The sequence below is a fragment of the Scyliorhinus canicula genome, chromosome 6 (genome assembly GCF_902713615.1).
Source record: "Scyliorhinus canicula chromosome 6, sScyCan1.1, whole genome shotgun sequence".
NCBI lineage: Eukaryota > Metazoa > Chordata > Chondrichthyes > Carcharhiniformes > Scyliorhinidae > Scyliorhinus > Scyliorhinus canicula.
Genome location: NC_052151.1, coordinates 198,978,856 through 199,004,406, shown reverse-complemented (window position 1 = coordinate 199,004,406; position 25,551 = coordinate 198,978,856). Strand labels below are relative to the sequence as shown.

Genomic DNA, 25,551 nt, shown 5'->3' with positions numbered 1-25,551 from the left:
CCCTTACAGTCAGAAACAGGGGAATGTATAATAGGGGACAAATAAATGGCTGAGCAACTAAACACATACTTTGGTTCTGTCTTCACAGATAAGGTCAGGTGGAGTTACAGGGAAAGGGTTGATGCGTGGGCCTAGGTACGGTGCTCCTTCGCAGGGTCGGTGCAGTCTCGATGGGTTGAATGGCCTACTTCTGCAATGTAGGAATTCCATGATACCAGAAATGCTGGGGAATGCAGAGTTTAGTGAGAGGGACGAATTGAAGGAGATCCAAATTAGGAGAGAAATGGTGCTGAGAAAAATGATGGGATTGAAAGCTGATGAATCCCCAGGACCTGATAATCTACATCCTCGAGTATTTAAGGAAATAGATCTAGAAATGGTGGATGCATTGGTCGTCATCTTCCAGAATTCTATAGACTCTGGAACAGTCCCCACAGATTGGAGGGTAGCTACTATTTAAAAAGGGAGGTGGAGGGAAAACAAGGAATTCTAGAGCAGTAAACCTAACATCAGTAGTGGGGAAAATTCTAGAATCCATTATCAAAGATTTTATAGCAGAGCGTTTACAAACCAGTGTGGCAGGGGGATGGGAACCAATGCAGGAAGTCGGGAGGTAGTAAAACAGGGACAGAAACAAAAGGCAGTAAGGGGGAAAGTGTAAGGCAGTGAAGCCACAGTCAAAAAACAAAAAGGGCGACTGTACAAGGTACAGTGACTGCGGGGAGCTCAGTGAATAGGCCCAGTAATACTAAAAGGAATAAAACGGGAAGTAAAAACGCAAACGGTAAGCGACGCGGCAGTTGTTACATTGAAGATATGGGTTCAACGACAAGGAAAATTAGGAGAAAAGTTAAGAGGAAATCTAAAGGGGCTGGTTTAGCTCACCAGGCTAAATCGCTGGCTTTTAAAGCAGACCAAGCAGGCCAGCAGCACGGTTCAATTCCCGTACCAGCCTCCCTGGACAGGCGCCGGAATGTGGCGACTAGGGGCCAGTAGGAAACTTCATAGGGGCCAGTAGGAAACAGTAACTTCATTGAAGGCTACTCGTGACAATAAGCGATTTTCATTTTCATTTTTCAACTTGGGAGAGGTTACTGATTGAGGTGTTAAGATTCAAAACAGAGATATAATAGCCAACATAAGTGTACTTTATCTGAATGCCTGTAGTATTCGGAATAAGGTAAATGAGTTGATGGCGCAAATCATCGTGAATGACTGCGAAGGAGCACCGTACCTAGTGGCCATTACTAGTGGCCATTACTGAAACATGGTTAAAGGATGGTCAAGACTGGGAGTTAAATATCCAAGGGTATCAAACTATTCGGAAGGACAGAGTGGATGGTAAGGGTGGTGTAGCTCTGTTATTTAAGGATGACATCCGGGCAATAGTAAGGGATGACAACGGTGCAATGGAGGATAAGTTCGAATCCATTTGGGTGGAAATCAGGAATAGTAAGGGGAAAAAGTCACTGATAGGAGTAGTCTGTAGGCCACCAAATAGTAACATTATGGTGGGGCAGGCAATAAACAAAGAAATAAATGATGCATGTAGAAATGGTAAAATCAAACACTAGTGTTTTGTGCTTAATCTACATGTCGATTGGTTTAACCAGGTCGGTCAAGGCAGCCTTGAGGAGGAGTTTATAGAATGTATCCACGATAGTTTCCTAGAACAGTATGTAATGGAACCTACGAGGGAACAAGCGGTCCTAGATCTTGTCCTGTGTAATGAGACAGGATTGATTAATGATCTCATAGTTAGGGATCCTCTCAGAAGGAGCGATCACAATATGGTGGAATTTAAAATACAGATGGAGGGTGAGAAGGTAAAATCAAACACTAGTGTTTTGTGCTTAAACAAAGGAGATTACAATGGGATGAGAGAAGAGCTAGCTAAGGTAGACTGGGAGCAGTTGAGGAACAGTGGAGAACCTTCCAAGTGATTTTTCACAGTACTCAGCAAAGTTGGCAGATCCCATTGCGAGCCGCAGCGACCACATCTGCAGTAAGTGTTGGCTGCTCGAAGAACTCCGGCTCAGAGTTGATGAGCTGGAGTCTGAGCTTCACACACTGAGGCACATCCGGGAGGGGGAGGCTTACCTGGACACTTTGTTTCAGGAGGCAGTCACACCTGTCAGAGTAAATAGTTTAAATCCTGCCAGTGGCCAGGGACAGCAGGGTGTGACTGCAAGTCAGGCAGGTAAAGGGAACCAGCAGTCAGGAACTCAGGAGCCTCAGCCCTTGACCCTGTCCAACAGGTACGAGGCACTTGCTCCCTGTGTGGATGGCGAACAGGGCTGTAGGAAGGATGAGTCAGCTGACCAAGGCACCATGGTTCAGCAGGCCATTCAAGGGGAGGAAGGAAATAGGCAAGTTGTAGTTGTAGGGGATTCTATTATCAGAGGGATAGATAGTATCCTTTGTGAGCAGGATAGAGGGTCCCGCATGGTATGTTGCCTGCCCGGTGCTAGGGTGCGGGACATCTCTGACCGGCTTGAAAGGATATTGGAGAGGGAGGGGGAGGATCCAGTTGTTGTGGTCCATGTCGGTACCAACAACATAGGCAAGTCTAGGAAAGAGGACCTGTTTAGAGATTATAAAGAGCTAGGATTCAAATTAAAAAACAGGTCCTCAAGGGTCATAATCTCCGGATTACTGCCCGAGCCACGTGCAAATTGGCATAGGGAGGCAAGAATAAGGGAAGTTAACACGTGGCTGAAAGAGTGGTGTGGGAAAGAGGGGTTCCTTTTCATGGGACACTGGCATCAGTTTTGGGACAGGGGGGACCTATACCGTTGGGATGGTCTCCACCTGAACCGAGCTGGGACCAGTGTTTTGGCGAAAAGAGTAAATAGGGTGGTCAATAGGACTTTAAACTAGAGATTGAGGGGGAAGGGAAAGTCAGGGAACCAAAAGGGAAAGGAATCAGTGGGAAGCGTAGCTGCTTAGGATTACAAAAAAATCACGAAAAGACAGAGCTCAGGAGAGGTTACGATAGTCCCCATCTCACAAAATATGACACAGTGTATGGAAAGGCTCAGTAAACCAAGGTCCACCACACTAAGAAAACAAAAAGGGACAGTCAATAGGGAATTAAAGGTGCTATATTTAAATGCCCGCAGTGTACGGAACAAGGTAGATGAGCTTGTGGCCCAGATTGTGACTGGCAGGTATGATGTGGTAGGCATCACAGAGACGTGGTTGCAGGGGGTTCAGGACTGGCAGTTAAACATCCAGGGATTTACAACCTATCGAAAAGACAGAGAGGTGGGTAGAGGGGGCGGGGTTGCCTTGTTAATTAGAAATGAAATTAAATCAATAGCACTAAACGACATAGGGTCAGACGATGTGGAGTCTGTGTGGGTAGAGTTGAGGAACCACAAAGGCAAAAAAACCATAATGGGAGTTATGTACATGCCTCCTGACAGTGGTCAGGACCAGGGACACAAAATGCACCACAAAATAGAAAGGGCATGTCAGAAAGGCAAGGTCACAGTGATCATGGGGGACTTCAATATGCAGGTGGACTGGGTAAATAATGTTGCCAGTGGACCCAAAGAAAGGGAATTCATTGAATGTTTACAGGATGGCTTTTTGGAACAGCTTGTGATGGAGCCCACGAGGGAACAGGCTATTCTGGACTTAGTGTTATGTAATGAGCAAGAATTGATAAAAGATCTTAAAGTAAGGGAACACTTAGGAAGCAGTGATCATAATATGGTAGAATTCAGTCTGCAATTTGAAAGAAGGAAGGTAGAATCAGATGTAAAGGTTTTACAGTTAAATAAAGGTAATTACAGGCGCATGAGGGAGGAACTGACGAAAATCGACTGGAAGCAGAGCCTAGTGGGAAAGACAGTAGAACAGCAATGGCAGGAGTTTCTGGGAGTAATTGAGGACACAGTGCAAAGGTTCATCCCAAAGAAAAGAAAGGTTATCAGAGGGAGGATTAGGCAGCCATGGCTGACAAAGGAAGTCGGAATGCATCAAGGCAAAAGAGAGAGCCTATAATGTGGCAAAGAGTAGTGGGAAGTCAGAAGATTGGGAAGGCTACAAAAACAAACAGAGGATAACAAAGAGAGAAATATGGAAGGAGAGGATCAAATATGAAGGTAGGCTAGCCAGTAACATTAGGAATGATAGTAAAAGTTTCTTTAAATACATTAAAAACAAACGGGAGGCAAAAGTAGACATTGGGCCGCTCCAAAATGACGCTGGTAATCTAGTGATGGGAGACAAGGAAATAGCTGAGGAACTTAATAAGTACTTTGCGTCAGTCTTCACAGTAGAAGACATGAGTAATATCCCAACAATTCAGGAAAGTCGGGGCAGAGTTGAATATGGTTGCCATCACAAAGGAGAAAGTGCTAGAGAAACTAAAAGGTCTGAAAATTGATAAATCTCCGGGCCCAGATGGGCTACATCCTAGAGTTCTAAAGGAGATAGCTGAAGAAATAGTGGAGGCGTTAGTTATGATCTTTCAAAAGTCACTGGAATCAGGGAAAGTCCCAGAGGATTCGAAAATCGCTGTTGTAACCCCCCTGTTCAAGAAGGGAACAAGAAAAAAGATGGAAAATTATAGGCCAATTAGCCTAACCTCGGTTGTTGGCAAAATTCTAGAATCCATCGTTAAGGATGAGATTTCTAAATTCTTGGAAGTGCAGGGTCGGATTAGGACAAGTCAGCATGGATTTAGTAAGGGGAGGTCGTGCCTGACAAACCTGTTAGAGTTCTTTGAAGAGATAACAAATAGGTTAGACCAAGGAGAGCCAATGGATGTTATCTATCTTGACTTCCAAAAGGCCTTTGACAAGGTGCCTCACGGGAGACTGCTGAGTAAAATAAGGGCCCATGGTATTCGAGGCAAGGTACTAACATGGATTGATGATTGGCTGTCAGACCGAAGGCAGAGAGTTGGGATAAAAGGTTATTTTTCGGAATGGCAACCGGTGACAAGTGGTGTCCCGCAGGGTTCAGTGTTGGGGCCACAGCTGTTCTCTTTATATATTAACGATCTAGATGACGGGACTGGGGGCATTCTGGCCAAGTTTGCCGATGATACAAAGATAGGTGGAGGGGCAGGTAGTATTGAGGAGGTGGGGAGGCTGCAGAAAGATTTAGACAGTTTAGGAGAATGGTTCAAGAAGTGGCTGATGAAATTCAACGTGGGAAAGTGCGAGGTCTTGCACTTTGGAAAAAAGAATAGAGGCATGGACTATTTTCTAAACGGTGACAAAATTCATAATGCTAAAGTGCAAAGGGACTTGGGAGTCCTAGTCCAGGATTCTCTAAAGGTAAACTTGCAGGTTGAGTCCGTAATTAAGAAAGCAAATGTAATCTTGTCATTTATCTCAAGAGGCTTGGAATATAAAAGCAGGGATGTACTTCTGAGGCTTTATAAAGCACTAGTTAGGCCCCATTTAGAATACTGTGAGCAATTTTGGGCCCCACACCTCAGGAAGGACATACTGGCACTGGAGCGGGTTCAGCGGAGATTCACACGGATGATCCCAGGAATGGTAGGCCTAACATACGATGAACGTCTGAGGATCGTGGGATTATATTCATTGGAGTTTAGGAGGTTGAGGGGAGATCTAATAGAAACTTACAAGATAATGAATGGCTTGGATAGGATGGACGTAGGGAAGTTGTTTCCATTAGCAGAGGAGACTAGGACGTGGGGGCACAGCCTTAGAATAAAAGGGAGTCACTTTAGAACAGAGATTAGGAGAAATTTCTTCAGCCAGAGAGTGGTAGGTCTGTGGAATTCATTGCCACAGAGGGCGGTGGAGGCCGGGACGTTGAGTGTCTTTAAGACAGAAATTGATAAATTCTTGATTTCTCGAGGAATTAAGGGCTATGGGGAGAGAGCGAGTAAATGGAGTTGAAATCAACCATGATTAAATGGTGGAGTGGACTTGATGGGCCGAATGGCCTTACTTCCGCTCCTATGTCTTATGGTCTTATGGTTTATACCAACAAAAAGGAAGGACGGTAGAAAGAGGGAAAATCGACCATGGATGTCTAAGGAAATAAGGGAGAGTATCAAATTGAAGGAAAAAGCACGCAAAGTGTCAAAGATTAGTGGGAAACTAGAGGACTGGGAAATCTTTAGGGGGCAACAGAAAGCTACTAAAAAAGCTATAAAGAAGAGTAAGATAGATTATGAGAGTAAACTCGCTCAGAATATAAAAACAGATAGTAAAAGTTTCTACAAATATATAAAACAAAAAAGAGTGGTAAGGTAAATATTGGTCAGAGGATGAGAAGGGAGTTTTAATAATGGGAGATGAGGAAATGGCTGAGGAACTGAACAGGTTTTTTGGGTCGATTTTCACAGTGGAAGACACAAATAACATGCCAGTGACTGATAGAAATGAGGCTATGACAGGTGAGGACCTTGAGATGATTGCTATCACTAAGGAGGTAGTGATGGGCAAGCTAATGGGGCTAAAGGTAGACAATTCTCCAGTAGTCTATGCTACAGTAATCTATGTATAACACTTAATGCATTCCCCCTTAACTGTTCCAATTCAAAAACAAAATCCCATAAACCAAAAAACCCTTTTCAAGGGTGTGACCCAGCACTCTGCATTCTCACTTGAATAAGACTGGCTTTCCCTGAAATTCTGACCCCGTCTCAGCAGCAGGTTTAAACCATCCGGAAAGCAAACTATATCTTTTAAGTTACCAAAACACCAGATAGCTATAATCAATGTTTTTTCCCTGGAACAGATATTTGAAATGAAACTAGAGAGAGACAGGCCAAAACACTTCTGTTCTTAGTCTGAGTCCACAGCAGCCAAATGTGAAAGCAAAACCAAACACAACTCCCAGTGCCACAGCCCAGCTCCACCCACACAATGACATCACTGAAGTCATGTGATAAGACAAAAACCTTTCTTAAAGGGGCACTCACATGACACCTCTCCCCAAGGAAAAATACATCCAAGTTCAAAGGTTTTCACCTTTTCATTTGCCCGTTCCTAACACTTGACAATAGTCATACATCTTAAAAACATTAAAACAGGCAAACATTTCCAATAATACTGTCCATTTTAGTTCTTTGTCTTCCACCATTGAACCTGCTTCTCTTCTTCATCACATTCGTGACAAAGCACTGGCTATCACGTTTTCTCATCCTGCCACATGTATAAGTTTTATATTAAATGGCTCTAACAATAAACTCCATCGAAGCAGTCTGGCATTTGTATTCTGGAATTTCTCCAAAACGTCAATAGATCATGATCAGTATAAATAATTGTTTCAGACAAATTGCTGGCAACATAAATGTTGAAATGTTGCAAAGCCAGCACCAAGCTCAAAGTCTCCTTCCCAATTGTTGAATACTTCACTCGGGGTGGCACTGTGGCACAATGGTTAGCATTGTGGCTTCACAGAGCCAGGGTCCCAGGTTTGATTCCCCGCTGGGTCACTGTACAAAGAACAAAGAAAAGTACAGCACAGGAACAGGCCCTTTGGCTCTCCAAGCTCGTGCCGATCATGTTGCCCGGCTAAACTGCAATCGTCTACACTTCCTGGGTCTGTACCCCTCTATTCCCATCCTATTCATGTATTTGTCAAGATGCCCCTTAAGCGTCACGATCATCCCCGCCTCCACCACCTCATCCGGCAGCGAGTTCCAGGCACCCACTACCCTCTGTGTAAAAAAAACTTGCCTTGTACATCTCCTCTAAACCTTGCCCCTCGCACCTTAACTGTCTGTTTGCGCATTCTCCCCGTGTCTGCGTGGATTTCCTCCGGGTGCTCCGGTTTCCTCCCACAGTCCAAAGATGTGCAGGTTAGGTGGATTGGCCATGATAAATTGCCAATAGTGTCCAGAAAGGTTAGGAGGAGTTATTGGGTTACAGGGATAGGGTGGAAGTGAGGGCTTAAGTGGCTCGGTGCAGACTCGATGGGCTGAATAACCTCCTTCTGCACTGTATATTCTATAAAAACTTCCTCTGGTTATCATTTAATTTTTTGGAAAAATACCCAATAGGCCACTCGATTCCTTTGTTGTTTTCTTGCAAGAGCAGAGCACCTACGCCCACATCACTTGCGTCAATAGCCACCTTAAATGGTTTTGTGTAATTTGGGGTGGCCAACACAGGAGCAGTGGTTAACACAACCTTCAGGCCGTCAAATGCCTCTTGACACTCCGACCACTGAAATTTGCTACGCTTCTTCAGCAAGTCCGTCACTAGAACAACCAACTGCTAAAATTCGGCACAAATTTACGGCTAAAACTACTCATGCCAAGAAATCTCATTATTTCCCTTCGTGTCGTGGGTATTGGAAACTTCCAATAACTTTTGTTTTCACATCCTATGGGACCATTTGTCCATGTCCATGTTTGGCCAAGGAAAGTGACTTGGGCTTTGTCAAACTCCCTTTTGGCTAAGTTTACCACCAAACCTGCCTCCTGAAGTCAATCGAATAACTCCATGAGATACTTCAAATATTCTTTCCATGTCTGACTAAAAATCACCAGATCATCTATGTACGGTAGCATTGTGGATAGCACAATCGCTTCACAGCTCCAGGGTCCCAGGTTTGATTCCAGCTTGGGTCACTGTCTGTGTGGAGTCTGCACGTTCTCCCCTTGTGTGTGTGGGTTTCCTCCGGATGCTCCGGTTTCCTCCCACAGTCCAAAGATGTGCAGGTTAGGTGGATTGGCCATGATAAATTGCCCTTCGTGTCCAAAATTGCCCTTAGTGTTGGGTGGGGTTACTGAGTTATGGGGATAGGGTGGAGGTGTTGACCTTGGGGAGGGTGCTCTTTCCAAGAGCCGGTGCAGACTCGATGGGCCGAATGGCCTCCTTCTGCACTGTAAATTCTATGATGTACACCGCACAATTGGGTAATCCTGAAACAACTTTGTTAGTTAACCATTGAAATATGGCTGGGGTGTTTTTCATGCCAAATGGCATAACTTTGAATTGTTATATACCATCTGGAGTCACAAAATTCTCTTTCGCCTTTTGGATAAAGGTACCTGTTGGCAACCTTTAAGTAAATTCAGTTTGGAGATAAAGGCTGATTATCACCCCTTCTTAATGCAGTCCTCCAACCGTGGGATAGGATAAGACTCTTTTCCTGTAACTGCATTAACCTTTCTATAGCCCACACACAACCATTGGGTACCGTTTGGTTTAGGTACCATCACTGTGGGTGAGCTCCATTGGCTGCAACCCACTTTAATTATGCTATTTTTAAGCATACTTTCAATTTCCTTGTTAACCTGTGCCAAGGGTTAAGTCTATATGGATATTGTTTATTTGGAATAGCCTTTCCCACATCTACATCATGTATAGCCATTTTAGTACTTCCCGATTTATTTCCACAAACTTGCCCATGTGATATCAATAACTCTTTCAGTTCAGTCCGTTTTTCCTCTGGAAGGTAACTCAATAATTTATCCCAATTTTTAAAAACATCCTCATTTTCCAATTTAATTTGAGGAATGTCAAATACAGAGATTTGGTTCTTCACTGAGTTAGAATCATTAAAACCTCCTTTTGCTCTCCTTCCCCTTCAAAATACTTTTTTAAGCATATTCACATGACACACTTAGTGAGTTTTCCTTCTATCTGGCGTTCTTGCTAATAATTCACCTCACTCAATTTACTTTCAATCTGATGTCCACAAAACCTAGCTTTTCAACGTTCACTGACCTCTAAAACTGGCAAAACTACAAACTTTTGCTTTCTTGTCCGCTACCTGTTTCATCACATGCTAAACTGCTTTTAAATGTTGTCTAGCCAATTCACCTGCTCTATTTAATCGTTTCCTAAAATTTGACAGATAATCCAATAATGTAGTTTAATTAGTGCATTAGAGCATGACTGCTCACTCCCCAATTTCTCCTTAATCAATTTAAGTGGTCCTCTTACTCGTGCGCGAGGTTGGGGCTGATACAGCTGAAGGTGGTATATAGAACGCACCTCACAAGGGCAAGGCTGAGCTGATTCTTTGAAGGGGGGGTAGATGATGTGTGTGAACGTTGCGGTGGGGGGGGGGGGGGGGAGCAAATCACATTCATATGTTTTGCTCCTGTCCAAAGCTGGAAGATTCCTGGAGGGAGGTTTTCAGGGTAATCTCTAAAGTGGTGCACGTGAAACTGGACCCGGGCCCCCGGGAGGCCATATTCGTGGTGTCGGACCAGCCAGGGTTGGAAATGAGTGCGGAGGCAGATGTTGTAGCCTTCGCCTCGTTGATAGCCCGAAGGCGGATCCTGATGGCTTGGAGAGCAGCCTCTCCATCCTGTGCCCTGGCGTGGCGGGGAATTTTTGACTCTTGAGAAGTTTAACTTTGAACTGAGGGGAAGATGAAGGGGTTCTACAATTCATGGGCATTATTCATTATGTACTTTCAAGAACTGGATAACATCAAACACTAATTTGGAGGGTGGTTGGGGTAAGTGGGCCTGTGTGTGTTAATGGTGACTATGGGTGATTCCCAATTCCTTTTTGTCATTTGTTTATGTTAATATGCAGGCTAATGTTTGGGGTTTGGTGGGAAGATGGGTTCGTTGTTATTGATATGGGGATAGACATTATATCTGTTACTGATTATTGTTTATTGTTGGTGGGTGCATATTTGGGAGAAAAGGTGAAAAAGGAGGAGAATAAAAATATATATTTTTAAAAAGTGGTCCTCTTACCTCCTGACCAAAAATTAGATCAAAAGGACTGAATTTAGTTGACTCATTAGGTGCATCCCTAATTGAAAACTATAGAAATGGAATTCCTTTATCCCAATCCTCTGGATAATCTTGACAATAAGCCCTCAACATTGTCTTTAATATCTGATGCCACTTTTCTAATGCTCCCTGTGATTCTGGATGGTACGCAGTTGATTTAAATTGTTTTACTCCAAAGCTATCCAATATCTCCTTAAATAACCTTGAGGTAAAATTTGATCCTTGATCCGATTGTATTTCTGTGGGTAGTCCATATCTAGTAAAAAAAAATGAAGTAACACCTCCACATTCTTTTTCGCTGTAATATTGCGTACTGAAATGGCCTCTGGAGACCTAGCAGACACATCCATTATAGTCACGATATTGATTCTCACTTTTCGTTTTAGAAAGCGGTTCTACGCATTCAACTAAGACCCTTATAAAAGGTTCCTCAAATGCTGGAATGGGTATGAAGGGCACTGGTTTTATCACCGAAGTAGGTTTCTCTATCACTTGACATCTGTGACGTGATCGCCAAAATTTACTACCTCTTTATGTAGACCAGGCCAATAAAAATGTTTTTGTATTTTAGCTTGATTTTTCCTTACTCCCAAATGATTTTCTTCTGGTACCTCATGTGCTACTCGCAATACATTTTTATACCTACCGGCAATACCACTTGATGAACTTCTGCCTACTTTTCATCCGCCTGCATATGTAAAGGTCTCCATTTTCTCATCAAGACATCATTTTTACGGTAATAACACTCTGGTATACATTCAGATTCCTCTTCTGTGTATGCTTTCTGATATATCCGTTTTGTTTCTATATCTTTCTGTTGTAACTCCACCAATTTTCCTGAACTAAAAATATCCGCCTCATCCTCCACCTGGTCTTGTTCTTTTCCAACCATCTGATCAAAAATTGTTTCTGATAATTACACTTCAATTTCATCTTCACTCCTTGATTTCTCCTCTTGTCTTAACCTGTTACTTTGTGACCTTGTTACTACACAATCCGGAAAAATCCCAGGATATTCATCCTTCAAACAAGGTGATCTGATGGGAGATAATAAGGAGAGTGTACCTCAGATTAAAAAAGGAAATCCAGGAGGGTGAAATCCTTCAGTTGTTTGATTTTTCACTGGCTTGTCAACCTCAGTAGGCATCACTCCCACCTGCGATCCAGCTATATCATTACCCACGATAAACTGTATTCCTGGACAAGATAGTTTATCTATTACTCGTACTACCACTTCACCACTCTTCACTGGACTTTCCAACCTCACCTTATATAATGGAACACTACTCCTCTCACCCTGAATTCCACATATTACCATCTTTTCTAGCAATATTCCTCCCAAACTACAAAACTCCTCATCACTCACCATTAAAGATTGACTAGCTCCCGTATCTCTTAAAATTCTGACTTCTTTACCTACTCCTCCTGGTACACATGAGTAAACTTTACCGACACAAATAAATTCTTTCAAGAGATCTGGCACCTTCTTATCATTCACCTCTTGATCAGGCTGTACAATCTTTTGCACCTCCTTCGCTTCACTTGGGCTTTCCTTTCCCACTTTAACAAACCCCACTGGCTTATCCTGATTTACCACATCAGCCTTCCCAGTGCTTTTCTTCAACCACCAACACTGTGACTTTACATGGCCTAGTTTATTACAGTAAAAATATCTGAAACTTTTCATTTCTCTTTCACCCTCCTGGATTTAGTTTTTTAATCTGAGGTACACTCTCCTTATTATCTCCCATCAGATCACCTTTACCTTCACCACTTGAATATTTCTCATATCCCCAGTTTCTTTTCCCCAGTTTCTATCCCTCACAGGCTGAAACTGATGTTGGAAACCAAACTTAGATTTTTGAACCAATTAGTAATCATCCGCCACTTCTGCAACCCTCTGCTGTTCCACATGAGTTCTCACTACATCAGGAATTGAATTTTTAAACTCCTCCAAAATGATAATTTCTGTAAGAGCTTGATACGTTTGGTCTATTTTCAATCCACCTATCAAAATTATACTGTTTGATCCTTTCAAATTCCGTGTACATTTGACCATATCTTTCCTTAAATTTCTAAACCTTTGTCTGTAGGCTTTAGGCACAAGTTCATATGCATCTAAGTTGGACTTTTTCACCTCCTCATACGTCCCGGATACCTTCTCTGATAGTGATGCAAACACTTCACTAGCTCTACCTACCAGCTTTAATCCCTATCAGTAATAATCACATGTCCTGTCGCCATTTCATTTGTTTAGCCACCTTCTCAAATGAAATGAAAAATGCTTGTACATCCTTCTCATCAGACTTAGGCAATGCTTGGATATATTTAAATAGATCACCACCAAGCCTTCGACTATGACGCTCACTAGCCTCATCACTATCCTCAAACTGTACATTTCTGTTTACCACCTTCAATTTTAACTGATGTTCACGTTTCATGGCCAGTTTCTGATGTTCAAAGTCTTTCTCTTTTTCTTTTTTCCTGATCTGTACCTCCCTTTCTGTTGTTTTTTCTTCTGCTGGGGCTATTCGTTCTTTTTCCTTTTCCTCTCTCCCCTTTTCTTTTTCCCTGATCTGTAGCTCCCTTTCTCTCACTTTTTGTCCTGCTAGGGCTATTCTTTCTTTTTCCCTCATTTCGAATTCAAGCTGTTTTAATTATTTTTCATGTTCAAGCAGTTTCATCTGTAATTGAATTCTTTGCCATTTCCAATGAGTCTAACTGTGTCTCAGGGAATTTTAAATGCTCAGCTACAGCCGCAATTACCTCCTCTTTTCGTATTTTGTCAGATAATGTTAACCACAATGTTTTTGCCAAAACTAAAAGCCCTTTTTTAGTCTCTGCTATGAGGTACAGCGCATGACCGTTTCCACCCCCAAAAACATCTGAACCTCTGAAAGAGCCATTGGCCACAACACATTCCCTACTTAAACTTGAATGCCACACCTGAAAAGCAAATACAAATAAAGCCAACCCAATCATGACAGACATTTATCCCGGACGAGCCCTCAATTTTGTTATGGGCCAGGGATTCAAAACTCCAAATTATCTTATGGTATTCACCTGACCTATAACTTTGTGTTGAATTTGGCGAGGCTGATCCTTCAGTTGTAGTGTGATTCAACAGTCTTCTTAGACACTTAAATCAAAAACAAGCTTTATTCTAAGAATTTAGCTAACATTTGTGTGAACTCACACAGCAAGTATTTTTATCAATTACAAACATAAAGATTCCACGCAGCTGCAGTAATCTATGGATAACACTTAATGAATTCCCCCTTAACTGTTCCAATTCAAAACAAAATCCCATAAACCAAAAAAACCCTTTTCAAGGGCGTGGCCCAGCACACTGCATTCTCACTTGAATAAGACTGGCTTTTCCTGAGATTCTGACCCCGCCTCAGCAGCAGGTTTAAACCCTTCTGGAAAGCAAACTATACCTTTTAAGTTACCAAAACAGGGACAGTACAGTGGCGCAGTGGTTAGCACTGCTTCCTCATGGCGCCGAGGTCCCAGGTTCAATCCCGGCTCTGGGCCCCTGTCTGTGCGGAGTTTGCACATTCTCCTCGTGTTTGCGTGAGTTTCACCCACACAATCCAAAAGATGTGCAGGTCAGGTTGATTGGCCACATTAAATTGCTTATTAATTGGAAAAAATTAATTGGGTACTCTAAATTTATGGAAAAAGAGTTACTGAAAGACATTAAGGTGGACCAGGATCTATCCCAGGTTACTGAGGAAAGTGAGGGTCGAAATAGCTGGGGCCTTACCAGATATCTTTGCAGCATCCTTGAGCACAGGTGAAGTCCCGGAGGGCAGCACGCTAGCATTGTGGATAGCACAACTGCTTCACAGCTCCAGGGTCCCAGGTTCGATTCCGGCTTGGGTCACTGTCTGTGCGGAGTCTGCACATCCTCCCTCTGTGTGCGTGGGTTTCCTCCGGGTGCTCCGGTTTCCTCCCACAGTCCAGAGATGTGCAGGTTAGGTGGATTGGCCATGATAAATTGCCCTTAGTGTCCAAAATTGCCCTTAGTGTTGGGTGGGGTTACTGGGTTATGGGGATAGGGTGGTGGTGTTGACCTTGGGTAGGGTGCTCTTTCCAATAGCCGATGCAGACTCGTTGGGCCAAATGGCCTCCTTCTGCACTGTAAATTCTATGAGACTGGAGAATTGCTAATGTTGTCCCTTTGTTTAAGGAGGGTAGCAGGGAAAATCCAGGGAATTATAGACCTGTGAGCTTGACATCAGTGGTAGGCAAACTGTTGGAGAAGATACTGAGGGATAGGATCTATTCACATATGGAAGAAAATAGACTTATCAGTGATGGGAAGCATGGTTTTGTGCAGGGAAGGTCATGTCTTACAAACCTTTGAGGATTCTTTGAGGAAGTGACAAAGTTAATTGATGAGGGAAGGGCTGTAGATGTCATATACATGGACTTTAGTAAGGCGTTTGATAAGGTTTCCCATGGCAGGTTGATGGAAACAGTGAAGTCGTATGGAGTTCAGGGTGTACTAGCTAGATGGATAAAGAACTGGCTGGGTAACAGGAGACAGAGAGTAGTGGTGGAAGGGAGTGTCTCAAAATGGAGAAGGGTGACTAATGGTGTTCCACAGGGATCCGTGCTCGGACCACTGTTGTTTGTGATCTACATAAATGACCTGGAGGAAGGTATAGGTGGTCTGATTAGCAAGTTTGCAGATGATACTAAGATTGGTGGAGTTGCAGATAGCGAGGAGGACTGTCAGAGAATACAACAAAATATAGATAGATTGGAGAGTTAGGCAGAGAAATGGCAGATGGAGTTCAATCCAGGCAAATGCGAGGTGATGCATTTTGGAAGATCAAATTCAAGAGCGGACTATATGGTCAATGGAAGGGTCCTGGGGAAAATTGATGTACAGAGAGATCTGGGAGTTCAGGTCAATTGTACCCTGAAGGTGGCAACGCAGGTTGATAGTGTGGTCAAGAAGGCATACAGCATGCTTGCCTTCATCGGATGGGGTATTGAGTACAAGAGTTGGCAGGTCATGTTACAGTTGTATAGGACTTTGGTTCGGCCACATTTGGAATACTGCGTGCAGTTCTGGTCGCCACATTACCAGAAGGATGTGGATGCTTTGGAGAGGGTGCAGAGGAGGTTCACCAGGACGTTGCCTGGTATGGAGGGTGCTAGCTATGAAGAAAGTATGAGTAGATTAGGATTGTTTTCGTTGGAAAGACGGAGGTTGAGGGGGGACTTGATTGAGGTCTACAAAATTATGAGAAGTATGGACAGGGTGGGTAGCAACAAGCTTTTTCCAAGAGTGGGGGTCACGATTTCAATGTGAGACGGGGAAAGTTTAAGGGAGATGTGTGTGGAAAGTTTTTTACGCAGAGGGTGGTGGGTGCCTGGAATACTTTATCAGCGGAGGTGGTAGAGGCGGGCACGATAGCATAATTTAAGAGGCATCTAGACAGGTATATGAATGGGCGGGAACGGAGGGAAGTAGACCTTGGAAAATAGGAGACAGGTTTAGATAAAGGCGCAGGCTGGGAGGGTTGAAGGGCCTGTTGCTGTGCTGTAATCGCTCAGATAGATATAAATGGGTACGATATAATTGGGATTACGGAGACATGGCTGCAGGGTGAACAGGGATGGGAACTCAATGTCCCAGGGTTCTCAGTATTTAGGAAGGACAGGCATAAAAGAAAATGTGGTTGTGTGGCACTGCTGGTTAAAGAGGAAACTAACACAATAATGAGAAAGAAAATTAGCTCTGACAATGCAGAATCTGTATGGGTAGAGTTGAGAAATACCAAGGGACAAAAAACATTGGTGGGTGTCATTTCTAGACCCCCAAACCGCACTGGTGAGGTTGGGAATGGCATTAAACACGAAATTAGAGATGCATGTAATAAGGGAATATCGGTGATCATGGGTGATTTTAATCTTCACATCAAATTAGCTACAATGCCGCAGAGGAGGAATTCCTGGAGTGTATACGGGATGGTTTTGAGAAGGGAATCATTGCCAATCTGGCTGTACGAGACCCCTTGGGGATGAGCGACCATAACATGATAGAATTTTTTCAAGCTGGAAAGTGAAGTAGTTGATTCGGAGACTGGGGTGCTGAATCTTAATAAAGGGAACTATGAGGATATGAGGCGTGAGTTGGCCTTGATAGATTGGGGAGAGTTACTTAAAGGGATGACAGTGGATAGACAATGGAAAACATTCAAGGAACACATGGAGGAATTACAGCAACTGTTCATTCCTGTCTGGCAGGAAAGCAAAGGGGGCAAGAGGGCCAATCCATGGCTTACAAGGGAAATTAGAAATGGTATCCGATCCAAGGAAGAAGCATACAGATTGACCAAGAAAAATAATAGGTTTGAGGGCAGTTCAGAATTCAGCAAAGAAGGACGAAAGAATTGATTAAGAAGGGGAAAGTACAGTACGAAAGGAAACTTGCAGGGAACATACAGACTGCCACTAAGAGTTTCTGCAGATATGTAAGAGAAAGAGATTGGTAAAAAGAAATGTAGGCCTCCTACAGACAGAAACAGAGGAATGCATAATACGGGACAAAGAAATGGCTGAGCAATTGAATACACACTTTGGTTCTGTCTTCACAAATGAGGACGCAAATCAAATCCCAGAAATGTTGGAAAATGAAAGGCTTAATGAGAGGGAAGAATTGAGGGAGATCAGCATTAGTAGTAAAAGGGTGCTGGGAAAACTGATGGGATTGAAGGCAGATAAATCCCCAGGGCCTGAGAATCTGCATTCCAGAGTACTTAAGGAGGTGGCTCTGGAAATAGTGGATGCATTGGTGGTCATCTTCCGGGATTCTATAGACTCTGGAACTGTCCCTGCAGATTGGAGGGTGGCTCACGTCACTCCGATATTCAAAAAGGGAGGTAGAGGGAAAGCAGGGAATTATAGACCAGTAAAACTAACATCGGTAGTGGGGAAAATGCTTGAATCCTTTATCAAGGACTTTATAGTGGAACATTTACAAAGCAGTGACAGGATCAGTCAGAGTTAGCATGGATTTATGAAGGGAAAATCATGCTTGACAAATCTGTTGGAATTCTTTGATGAGGTAACCGGTACAGTCGAAAAGTCGCCAGTCGATGTGGTAGATTTTGGACTTACAGAAAGCGTTTGACAAAGTCCCGCATTAGAGATTATTGTGCAAAATTAAAGCACATGGGATTGGGGGAAATGTATTGAGGTGGATAGAAAACTGGTTGGCAGAGAGGAAACAAAGAGTAGGGATTAATGGGTCCTTTTCAAATTGGCAGGCAGTAACTAGTGGGGTACCACAGGGATCGGTGCTGGGACCCCAGCTATTCACAGTATATATTAATGATTTGGATGAGGGAACAAAATGTAACATCTCAAAGTTTGCAGATGATACCAAATTAGGTGAATTGTGACGAGGATGCAGGGATCCTACAGCAAGATCTGGACAGGTTGGGCGAGTGGGCAAACCAATGGCAGATGCAGTATAATTTGGATAAGTGTGAGGTTATTCACTTTGGAAGCAAAAACAGGAAGGCAGATTACTACCTGAATGGCTGTAAAGTGGGAGAGGGGAGTGTGCAGTGGGACCTGGGTGTCCTTGTGCACCAGTAGCTGAAGGTAAGCATGCAGGTGCAGCAGGCGGTAAAGAAGGCTAATGGTATGTTGGCCTTCATTGCGAGAGGTTTCGAGTATAGAAGCAGGGATGTGTTGCTGCAATTGTACAGGGCCTTGGTGAGGCCATATTTGGAGTATTGTGTGCAGTTTTGGTCTCCTTCTCTGAGGAAGGATGTTCTTGCTCTCGAGGGAGTGCAGCGAAGGTTTACCAGACTGATTCCAGGGATGGCGGGACTGTCAAATGAGGAGAGATTGACTTGGTTGGGATGGTTCTCGCTGGAGTTCAGAAGAATGAGGGGGAATCTCCTAGAGACTTATAAAATTCTAACAGGACTAGACAGGATAGATGCAGGGCAGATGTTACCAATGATGGGTGTGTCCAGAACCAGGGGTCACAGTCTGAGGATTCAGGATAAACCATTTCGGACAGAGATAAGGAGACATTTCTTCACAGAGTAGTGAGCGTGTGGAATTCATTACCACAGGAAGTAGTTGATGCTAAAACTTTGAATATATTCAAGAGGCGGCTGGATATAGCACTTGGGGAGAATGGGATCAGAGGCTATGGGGAGAAAGCAGGATTAGGCTATTGAGTTGGATGATCAGCCATGATCGTGATGAACGGTGGAGCAGGCTCGAAGGGCCAAAAGGCCTCCTCCTGCTCCTATCTTCTATGTATCTATATGTATCTATGTAAAATTTCTGTAACACCAATTACCCCATCAACAATACTAATCAATAAACCTTAACTGCTATTGATATTTCCACTCGAACAACAAAACCATAGGGCAGCACGGCGGCGCAGTGGTTAGTATTGCAGCCTCACGGCGCCGAGGTCCCAGGTTCGATCCCAGCTCTGGGTCACTGTCCGTGTGGAGTTTGCACATTCTCCCCGTATTCGCTTGGGTTTCGCCCCACAACCCAAAAGAAAATACGGAGGCTGGGGATTGAGGGTGATTTAGAGATGTGGATCAGAAATTGGCTAGTTGAAAGAAGACAGAGAGTGGTAGTTGATGGGAAATGTTCAGAATGGAGTTCAGTTACGAGTGGCGTACCACAAGGATCTGTTCTGGGGCCGTTGCTGTTTGTCATTTTTATAAATGACCTAGAGGAGGGCGCAGAAGGATGGGTGAGTAAATTTGCAGACGACACTAAAGTCGGTGGAGTTGTAGACAGTGCGGAAGGATGTTGCAGGTTACAGAGGGACATAGATAAGCTGCAGAGCTGGGCTGAGAGGTGGCAAATGGAGTTTAATGTGGAGAAGTGTGAGGTGATTCACTTTGGAAAGAATAACAGGAATGCGGAATATTTGGCTAATGGTAAAATTCTTGGTAGTGTGGATGAGCAGAGGGATCTCGGTGTCCATGTACATAGATCCCTGAAAGTTGCCACCCAGGTTGATAGGGTTGTGAAGAAGGCCTATGGTGTGTTGGCCTTTATTGGTAGAGGGATTGAGTTCCGGAGACATGAGGTCATGATGCAGCTGTACCAAACTCTGGTACGGCCGCATTTGGAGTATTGCGTACAGTTCTGGTCGCCTCATTATAGGAAGGACGTGGAAGCTTTGGAACGGGTGCAGAGGAGATTTACCAGGATGTTGCCTGGTATGGAGGGAAAATCTTATGAGGAAAGGCTGATGGACTTGAGGTTGTTTTCGTTAGAGAGAAGAAGGTTAAGAGGTGACTTAATAGAGGCATACAAAATGATCAGAGGGTTAGATAGGGTGGACAGCGAGAGCCTTCTCCCGCGGATGGGGGTGGCTAGCACGAGGGGACATAGCCTTAAATTGAGGGGTAATAGATATAGGACAGAGGTCAGAGGTGGGTTTTTTACGCAAAGAGTGGTGAGGCCGTGGAATGCCCTACCTGCAACAGTAGTGAACTCGCCAACATTGAGGGCATTTAAAAATTTATTGGATAAGCATATGGATGATAAGGGCATAGTGTAGGTTAGATGGCCTTTAGTTTTTTTTTTTCCATGTCGGTGCAACATCGAGGGCCGAAGGGCCTGTACTGCGCTGTATCGTTCTATGTTCTATGTTCTATGTGCAGGGTAGGTGGATTGGCCATGCTAAATTGCCCCTTAATTGGAAAAATTGGGTACTCTAAATTTAAAAAATAAAAACAAAATCATTTCAAGTCACAATCCACTTTTAAATACAGTTAGCACTCTGCAATCTTTGCTGTGTAGCGATGTCTTGGATGTTCCGCTTTGAGCCTGCCTGAAAGAAAGCGAACTGACACTCTTGTCAGAATAATGCAGAATCTCTGGCTGTATTCTTCCGAAAACATCCAGCCGAAAACTTAAAACCCTCAACCTCAACACCCGACTGCTTCAACCCTCGGCTCCTCCCATTAACTCCTGTCACTAAGCTGACCACAATGTCTCTAATTAACTACTTAGCAGGGAGCCCTCTTAATATAAATAAACTTCCATTAGCCAATACTTCTATGATGCTTTAATTGCACCTCTGGCTTCAAAAGGCCGAGCTGCCTTTCAAACCAGGATTTGTAAAACCATGACTGCAGCAGTCAGATACTATCCAGGCTTCCTCACGGCACCAAATGGATATAGTGTAGCTGAAAGCCCTGCATTCATCACACCAGTGGGATCAGTAAACCTGCTGCCTTCTCTTGCAGAGTCTATGACCAGCGGAAGATCAACGAGAATGAGAACAATGGTGTGCTGAAGAAATTTTGCCCTCATCACCTGGTAGGAGAGCAGCACATGGGCACATGCACTTAAAATGAAGCTGAATGAGTTTGCTCTCAGTCTGTGTGTGCATGTCCATCTGTGGAGGGGGGGGGGGGGGGGGGGGGGCACGCGTGTCCGTCTGTGGAGGGGGGTGCAAGTGTCCAACTGTGGGGGACGGTACGTGTCTGTGGGTGGGTGCGAGTGTCCGCCTGTGGGGGTGGGTATGTGTGTCCTGTCTGTGTGGGGAGGGGTGCGCATGTTCATCTGTGGGTGGGGTGCTCATGTCTGTGGGGAGAGGGCCCAGGGGTGCGTGCGTCCTCCTCTGACTCTGCGTGTGTAGATGTGTGTGTACAGATCCCAGACTCTGTGTCTGTGTCCGGATCTCTGACTGCGTGTGTGTTCGTGCGCGCCTCTGACTGTGTGTGCGTGTGCGCCTCTGCCTGTGTGTGCGTGCGCGCCTCTGCCTGTGTGTGCGTGCGCGCCTCTGCCTGTGTGTGCGTGTGCGCCTCTGCCTGTGTGTGCGTGCACGCCTCTGCCTGTGTGTGCGTGCGCGCCTCTGTCTGTGTGTGCGTGCGCGCCTCTGTCTGTGTGTGCGTGCGCGCCTCTGCCGGTGTGTGCGTGCGCGCCTCTGCCGGTGTGTGCGTGCGCGCGCGCCTCTGCCTGTGTGTGCGTGCGCGCCTCTGCCTGTGTGTGCGTGCGCGCCTCTGCCTGTGTGTGCATGCGCGCCTCTGCCTGTGTGTGCGTGCGCGCCTCTGCCTGTGTGTGCGTGCGCGCCTCTTGATTGTGGGTGCGTGCGCGCCTCTGACTGCGTGCGTGCGCGCCTTTGACTCTCTGCGCGCGCACGCGCCTCTGACTGTGGGTGCGTGCGCGCCTCTGACTGCGTGCGTGCGCGCCTCTGACTGCGTGCGTGCGCGCCTCTGACTGCGTGCGTGCGCGCCTCTGACTGCGTGCGTGCGCGCCTCTGACTGCGTGCGTGCGCGCCTCTGACTGCGTGCGTGCGCGCCTCTGACTGCGTGTGTGCGCGCCTCTGACTGCGCGCCTCTGACTCTGTGCGCGCGCGCCTCTGACTGTGCGCGCCTCTGACTGTGTGCCACCTCTGACTGTGTGCGTGCGTGTGCCTCTGCATCTGTGACTGCGTGCCTGTGCCTCTGACGCTGTGTGCATGTGCGCGCGTGTGTGTGTGTGTGTGTGTGTGTGTGTGTGTGTCCACCTGCGTATGCGTGCCCGGCCCCCCTCTTGTTTCCTCCCTCGGCCTCCCTGATGTAGCAGTGTGTGTGCATGCCTGATTTTCCAGGTGTCAGTGTCAGCTCCCAGCGCTTAAACAACTATCTCTCTCTGGCAGATCAACAGTGAATCAAAAGCCAACATCACATGTCTAGTCTACAGCCATGATGGCTCAGGTGAGATGAGCTGGGGGAATGGGGTGCATGGGGTGGTGAGGGGAGGGCTTTAAATAATGGCACGGGAGGGCTGGTGTAAGAGGTAAGTTAATCTCTGGTTTTGTTTTCCCTCCTACGCAGACCTGTTAGCGAGTTACAATGATGAGGACATCTACCTGTTCAACTCGTCCCACAGCGATGGTGCTGATTATGTCAAGCGCTACAAGGGACATCGCAATAATGCCACAGGTCAGCCATCACCCCTTTGTATTCTGCTTCCCTGGTCGATCAGCCGTCCTCGAGGTGGGGGTGCGGAGGAGTGGATCTGGAGTGGGTGGAGATTTGGAGAAGGGGGGTTATTGATCACATGTGCTCTGGGTTTTTTTTCAGTTAAAGGGGTGAATTTCTACGGCCCCAGGAGTGAGTTTGTGGTGAGTGGCAGCGATTGTGGACACATCTTTCTCTGGGAGAAATCATCATGTCAAATTGTTCAGTTCATGGAGGGCGATAAAGGGGGAGTGGTGAGTATGAAACAGCCTCTGAATTGCTGTGAGAGTGTATCATAAACCCACCACACAAACCCTTGTGTCTGGGGTGTTATCCCCCTGGAAAACGATACAACACAGGATGATGAGACAGATTAACCAGTGTAGGAGCAGGGGTGGCCGCCTTCCAGTATCTGGGATACATGCCTGAGGCCTTCAAACACAGCTGGTTAGTGACAGGGGAGAGGCTAGAACACTGGAGAACAGGAGCCCAGAATGTCTGTCCCAACTCACTGACAGAACTGTCCCGTTAATCCCACTGCTCGCTCACACCATCACAGAATAATGCAGCACAGAAGAGGCCCTTCGGCCCATTGAGTCTGCACCGATGCATGAAAAATACCTGAGCTGCCGACCTAATCCAATTTACTAGCCTTTGGCCCATAACCAAGTGCTGATCCAGGTATTTTGTAAAGGATGTGAGGCAACCCGCCCAGGCAGTGCGTTCCAGACCGTCACCATCCTCTGGGTAAAATGGTGTTTCCTCAAATCCCCCGTAACCCTCCTGCTCCACACCTTGAGCTTGTGTCCCCTTGTAACTGACCCTTCCCTGTAGTGCTGGAAACATTTCCCTCACTTCATGAATATTAACGTGATCCTTGAAAGATGTGATTGAACCTGCCTCCACTGGCCTTGTGGGCTGGTATTTCGGATTTAATAACTCGCCCTCTCTAAAGCCACTCTACACATCTCTCTGGAACAAGAAGAGAGATGGTCGAGGAGATGTTACCCGATGAAGATTTATTATAATCTTGATCAGACCAGAAGAAACACCTTGCAGCTTGAGTGGAATTCACTCCCCACGGGGAGTGACTGAGGGCAATAGCGTTATTTAACGGGTGCTGGATGAAAGGCGTTACTTTTGAATTTCTGCTGATCTTTACACCACCTCAGGATAGTACAAACGATTCACGGACAACCTGTCAGCTGTGGACCCAGCTGTGTATGTAGGAACTTCAGGAGCACATCAAGGTCCCCAAAAAAACAGTACTGCGAGATGGATCAGATCATCATTTGTTTTGTTGTTCTTTGAGTATAAATGTAGCTGCACGTCACTGCGGAGGAGAACTCCACAATTTGGGACTAGTCTTGGTCCCCTGACAGCGTGGCACAGCCACAGTAACGACTCGCCGACAGCACAGCGCTCCCTCGGCATCGCGGCCCTCTGACACCGCAGCCCTCCCTTGGCTCTCGGCCGGCGCCACTCTCCCTCGGCCCTCTGCCCCAACTGTTCCATATCTGATCACTCTTCCTTCAATTTGCACTCAGGTGAATTGTCTGGAACCACATCCTCATCTCCCTGTCCTGGCGACCAGCGGACTAGATCACGATGTGAAGATTTGGACACCTACGTCAGAAGCAGTCAACGGATTATCGGGATTAACAGAGGTACATTCTTGATCTATTCCGAGGCCCCCATGTTCTGTCATTCCAGGTCTTCAGTCAAAGTCTTTTCCTATTTGTTAAATCACGGGATGTAGGTGTCGCTGGTTACGCGATCATTTATTGTCCATCCCTAATTGCCCTTCAGAAGGTGGTGGTGTGCATCATGTTGAGCTGCTGCAGTTCAGGTGTAGGTACTGTGCTGTTACGGAGGGAGTTCCAGGATTTTTCCCCAGTAAAGGAACGGTGATATATTTCCAAGTCAGGATGGTGAGTGACTTGGAGGGGAACCTCCAGGTGGCGGGGTTCCCAGGTATCTGCTGCTCTTGTCCTTCCAGATGGTAGAGGTCGTGGGTTGGGAATGTGCTGTCTGAGGAACCTTGGTGAGTTCTTGCAGTGCATCTTGTAGATGGTACACACGGCTTCCACTGTTTGTTCATGGTGGAGGGAGTGAATGTTTGTGGAAGGGGGAGCAATCAAGCGGGGCTGCTTTGTCCTGGATGTGTTGAGCTTCTTGATTCCATTACACTCCTGACTTGTGCCTTGTAGATGGTGGACAGGCTTTGGGGGGGTCAGGAGGTGAGCTACTTGCCGTAAGAATCCTAACCTCTGACCTGCCCTGGTAGCCACAGTATTTATATGGCTAGTCCAGTTTCTGATCAATGGCAACCCCCAGGATGTTGATTGTGGGTGATTCAGCGATGGCAATGCCATTAATGTCAAGGGGCAATGGTTAGATCCTCTCTTGTTGAGATCGTCATTGTGAGCGAAGTCTTGTTACAGTTGTGCAGGTTTTCGGTGAGCTGGATTACCATGTGCAGTTCCTCTGTACTGAAGTTAGGATTGACTTAACCTCCAAGTGGTGATTCGAATTGTTCCTGGTTGTGTGGGGTGGTGGGAGGTCTCTGGGGTGGCGACGGTCGAAGGCACATTGAGGACGAGGGATCGCAAGCAAGAATGGCCTCTCTTGCACCTTCCAGATGGCGTCGCATGAAGGCGAGGGATGAGCCTCTGTGGGGTCAGGAAACCCATCCAGATCATGTAGAGTTTGTCGAGTTTGTTCTTGCGGTTAACTGTCTCCCGTTCTTCCCCCCTCCCCACCCCCTGAAAATGTTGCTGAAGGTCATTAAGAAGAATAAGAGGGAGAGAGACGAGGATTGCCTGCGTCACACCGACCTCTTTGACAGCCACATGCTCTGGTTCCTCATGCACCCTGCGC

The 25,551-nt window shown here is 45.7% G+C and overlaps 1 protein-coding gene across 1 annotated transcript in view; it reads left to right on the top strand.

The window, feature by feature from the left end:
* dcaf8 (DDB1 and CUL4 associated factor 8) overlaps window positions 1-25,547 on the top strand; it is a gene marked incomplete at its 3' end in the record, with an annotated part of 100,624 nt that extends 75,077 nt beyond the window's left edge. Inside the window, 6 exon segments of the mRNA XM_038801074.1 lie at window positions 20,971-21,043; window positions 22,368-22,425; window positions 22,546-22,653; window positions 22,795-22,925; window positions 24,219-24,338; window positions 25,455-25,547. Of these exon segments, the coding sequence (XP_038657002.1) occupies window positions 20,971-21,043; window positions 22,368-22,425; window positions 22,546-22,653; window positions 22,795-22,925; window positions 24,219-24,338; window positions 25,455-25,547 (583 nt within the window).
* Window positions 25,548-25,551: the final 4 nt, after the last annotated feature.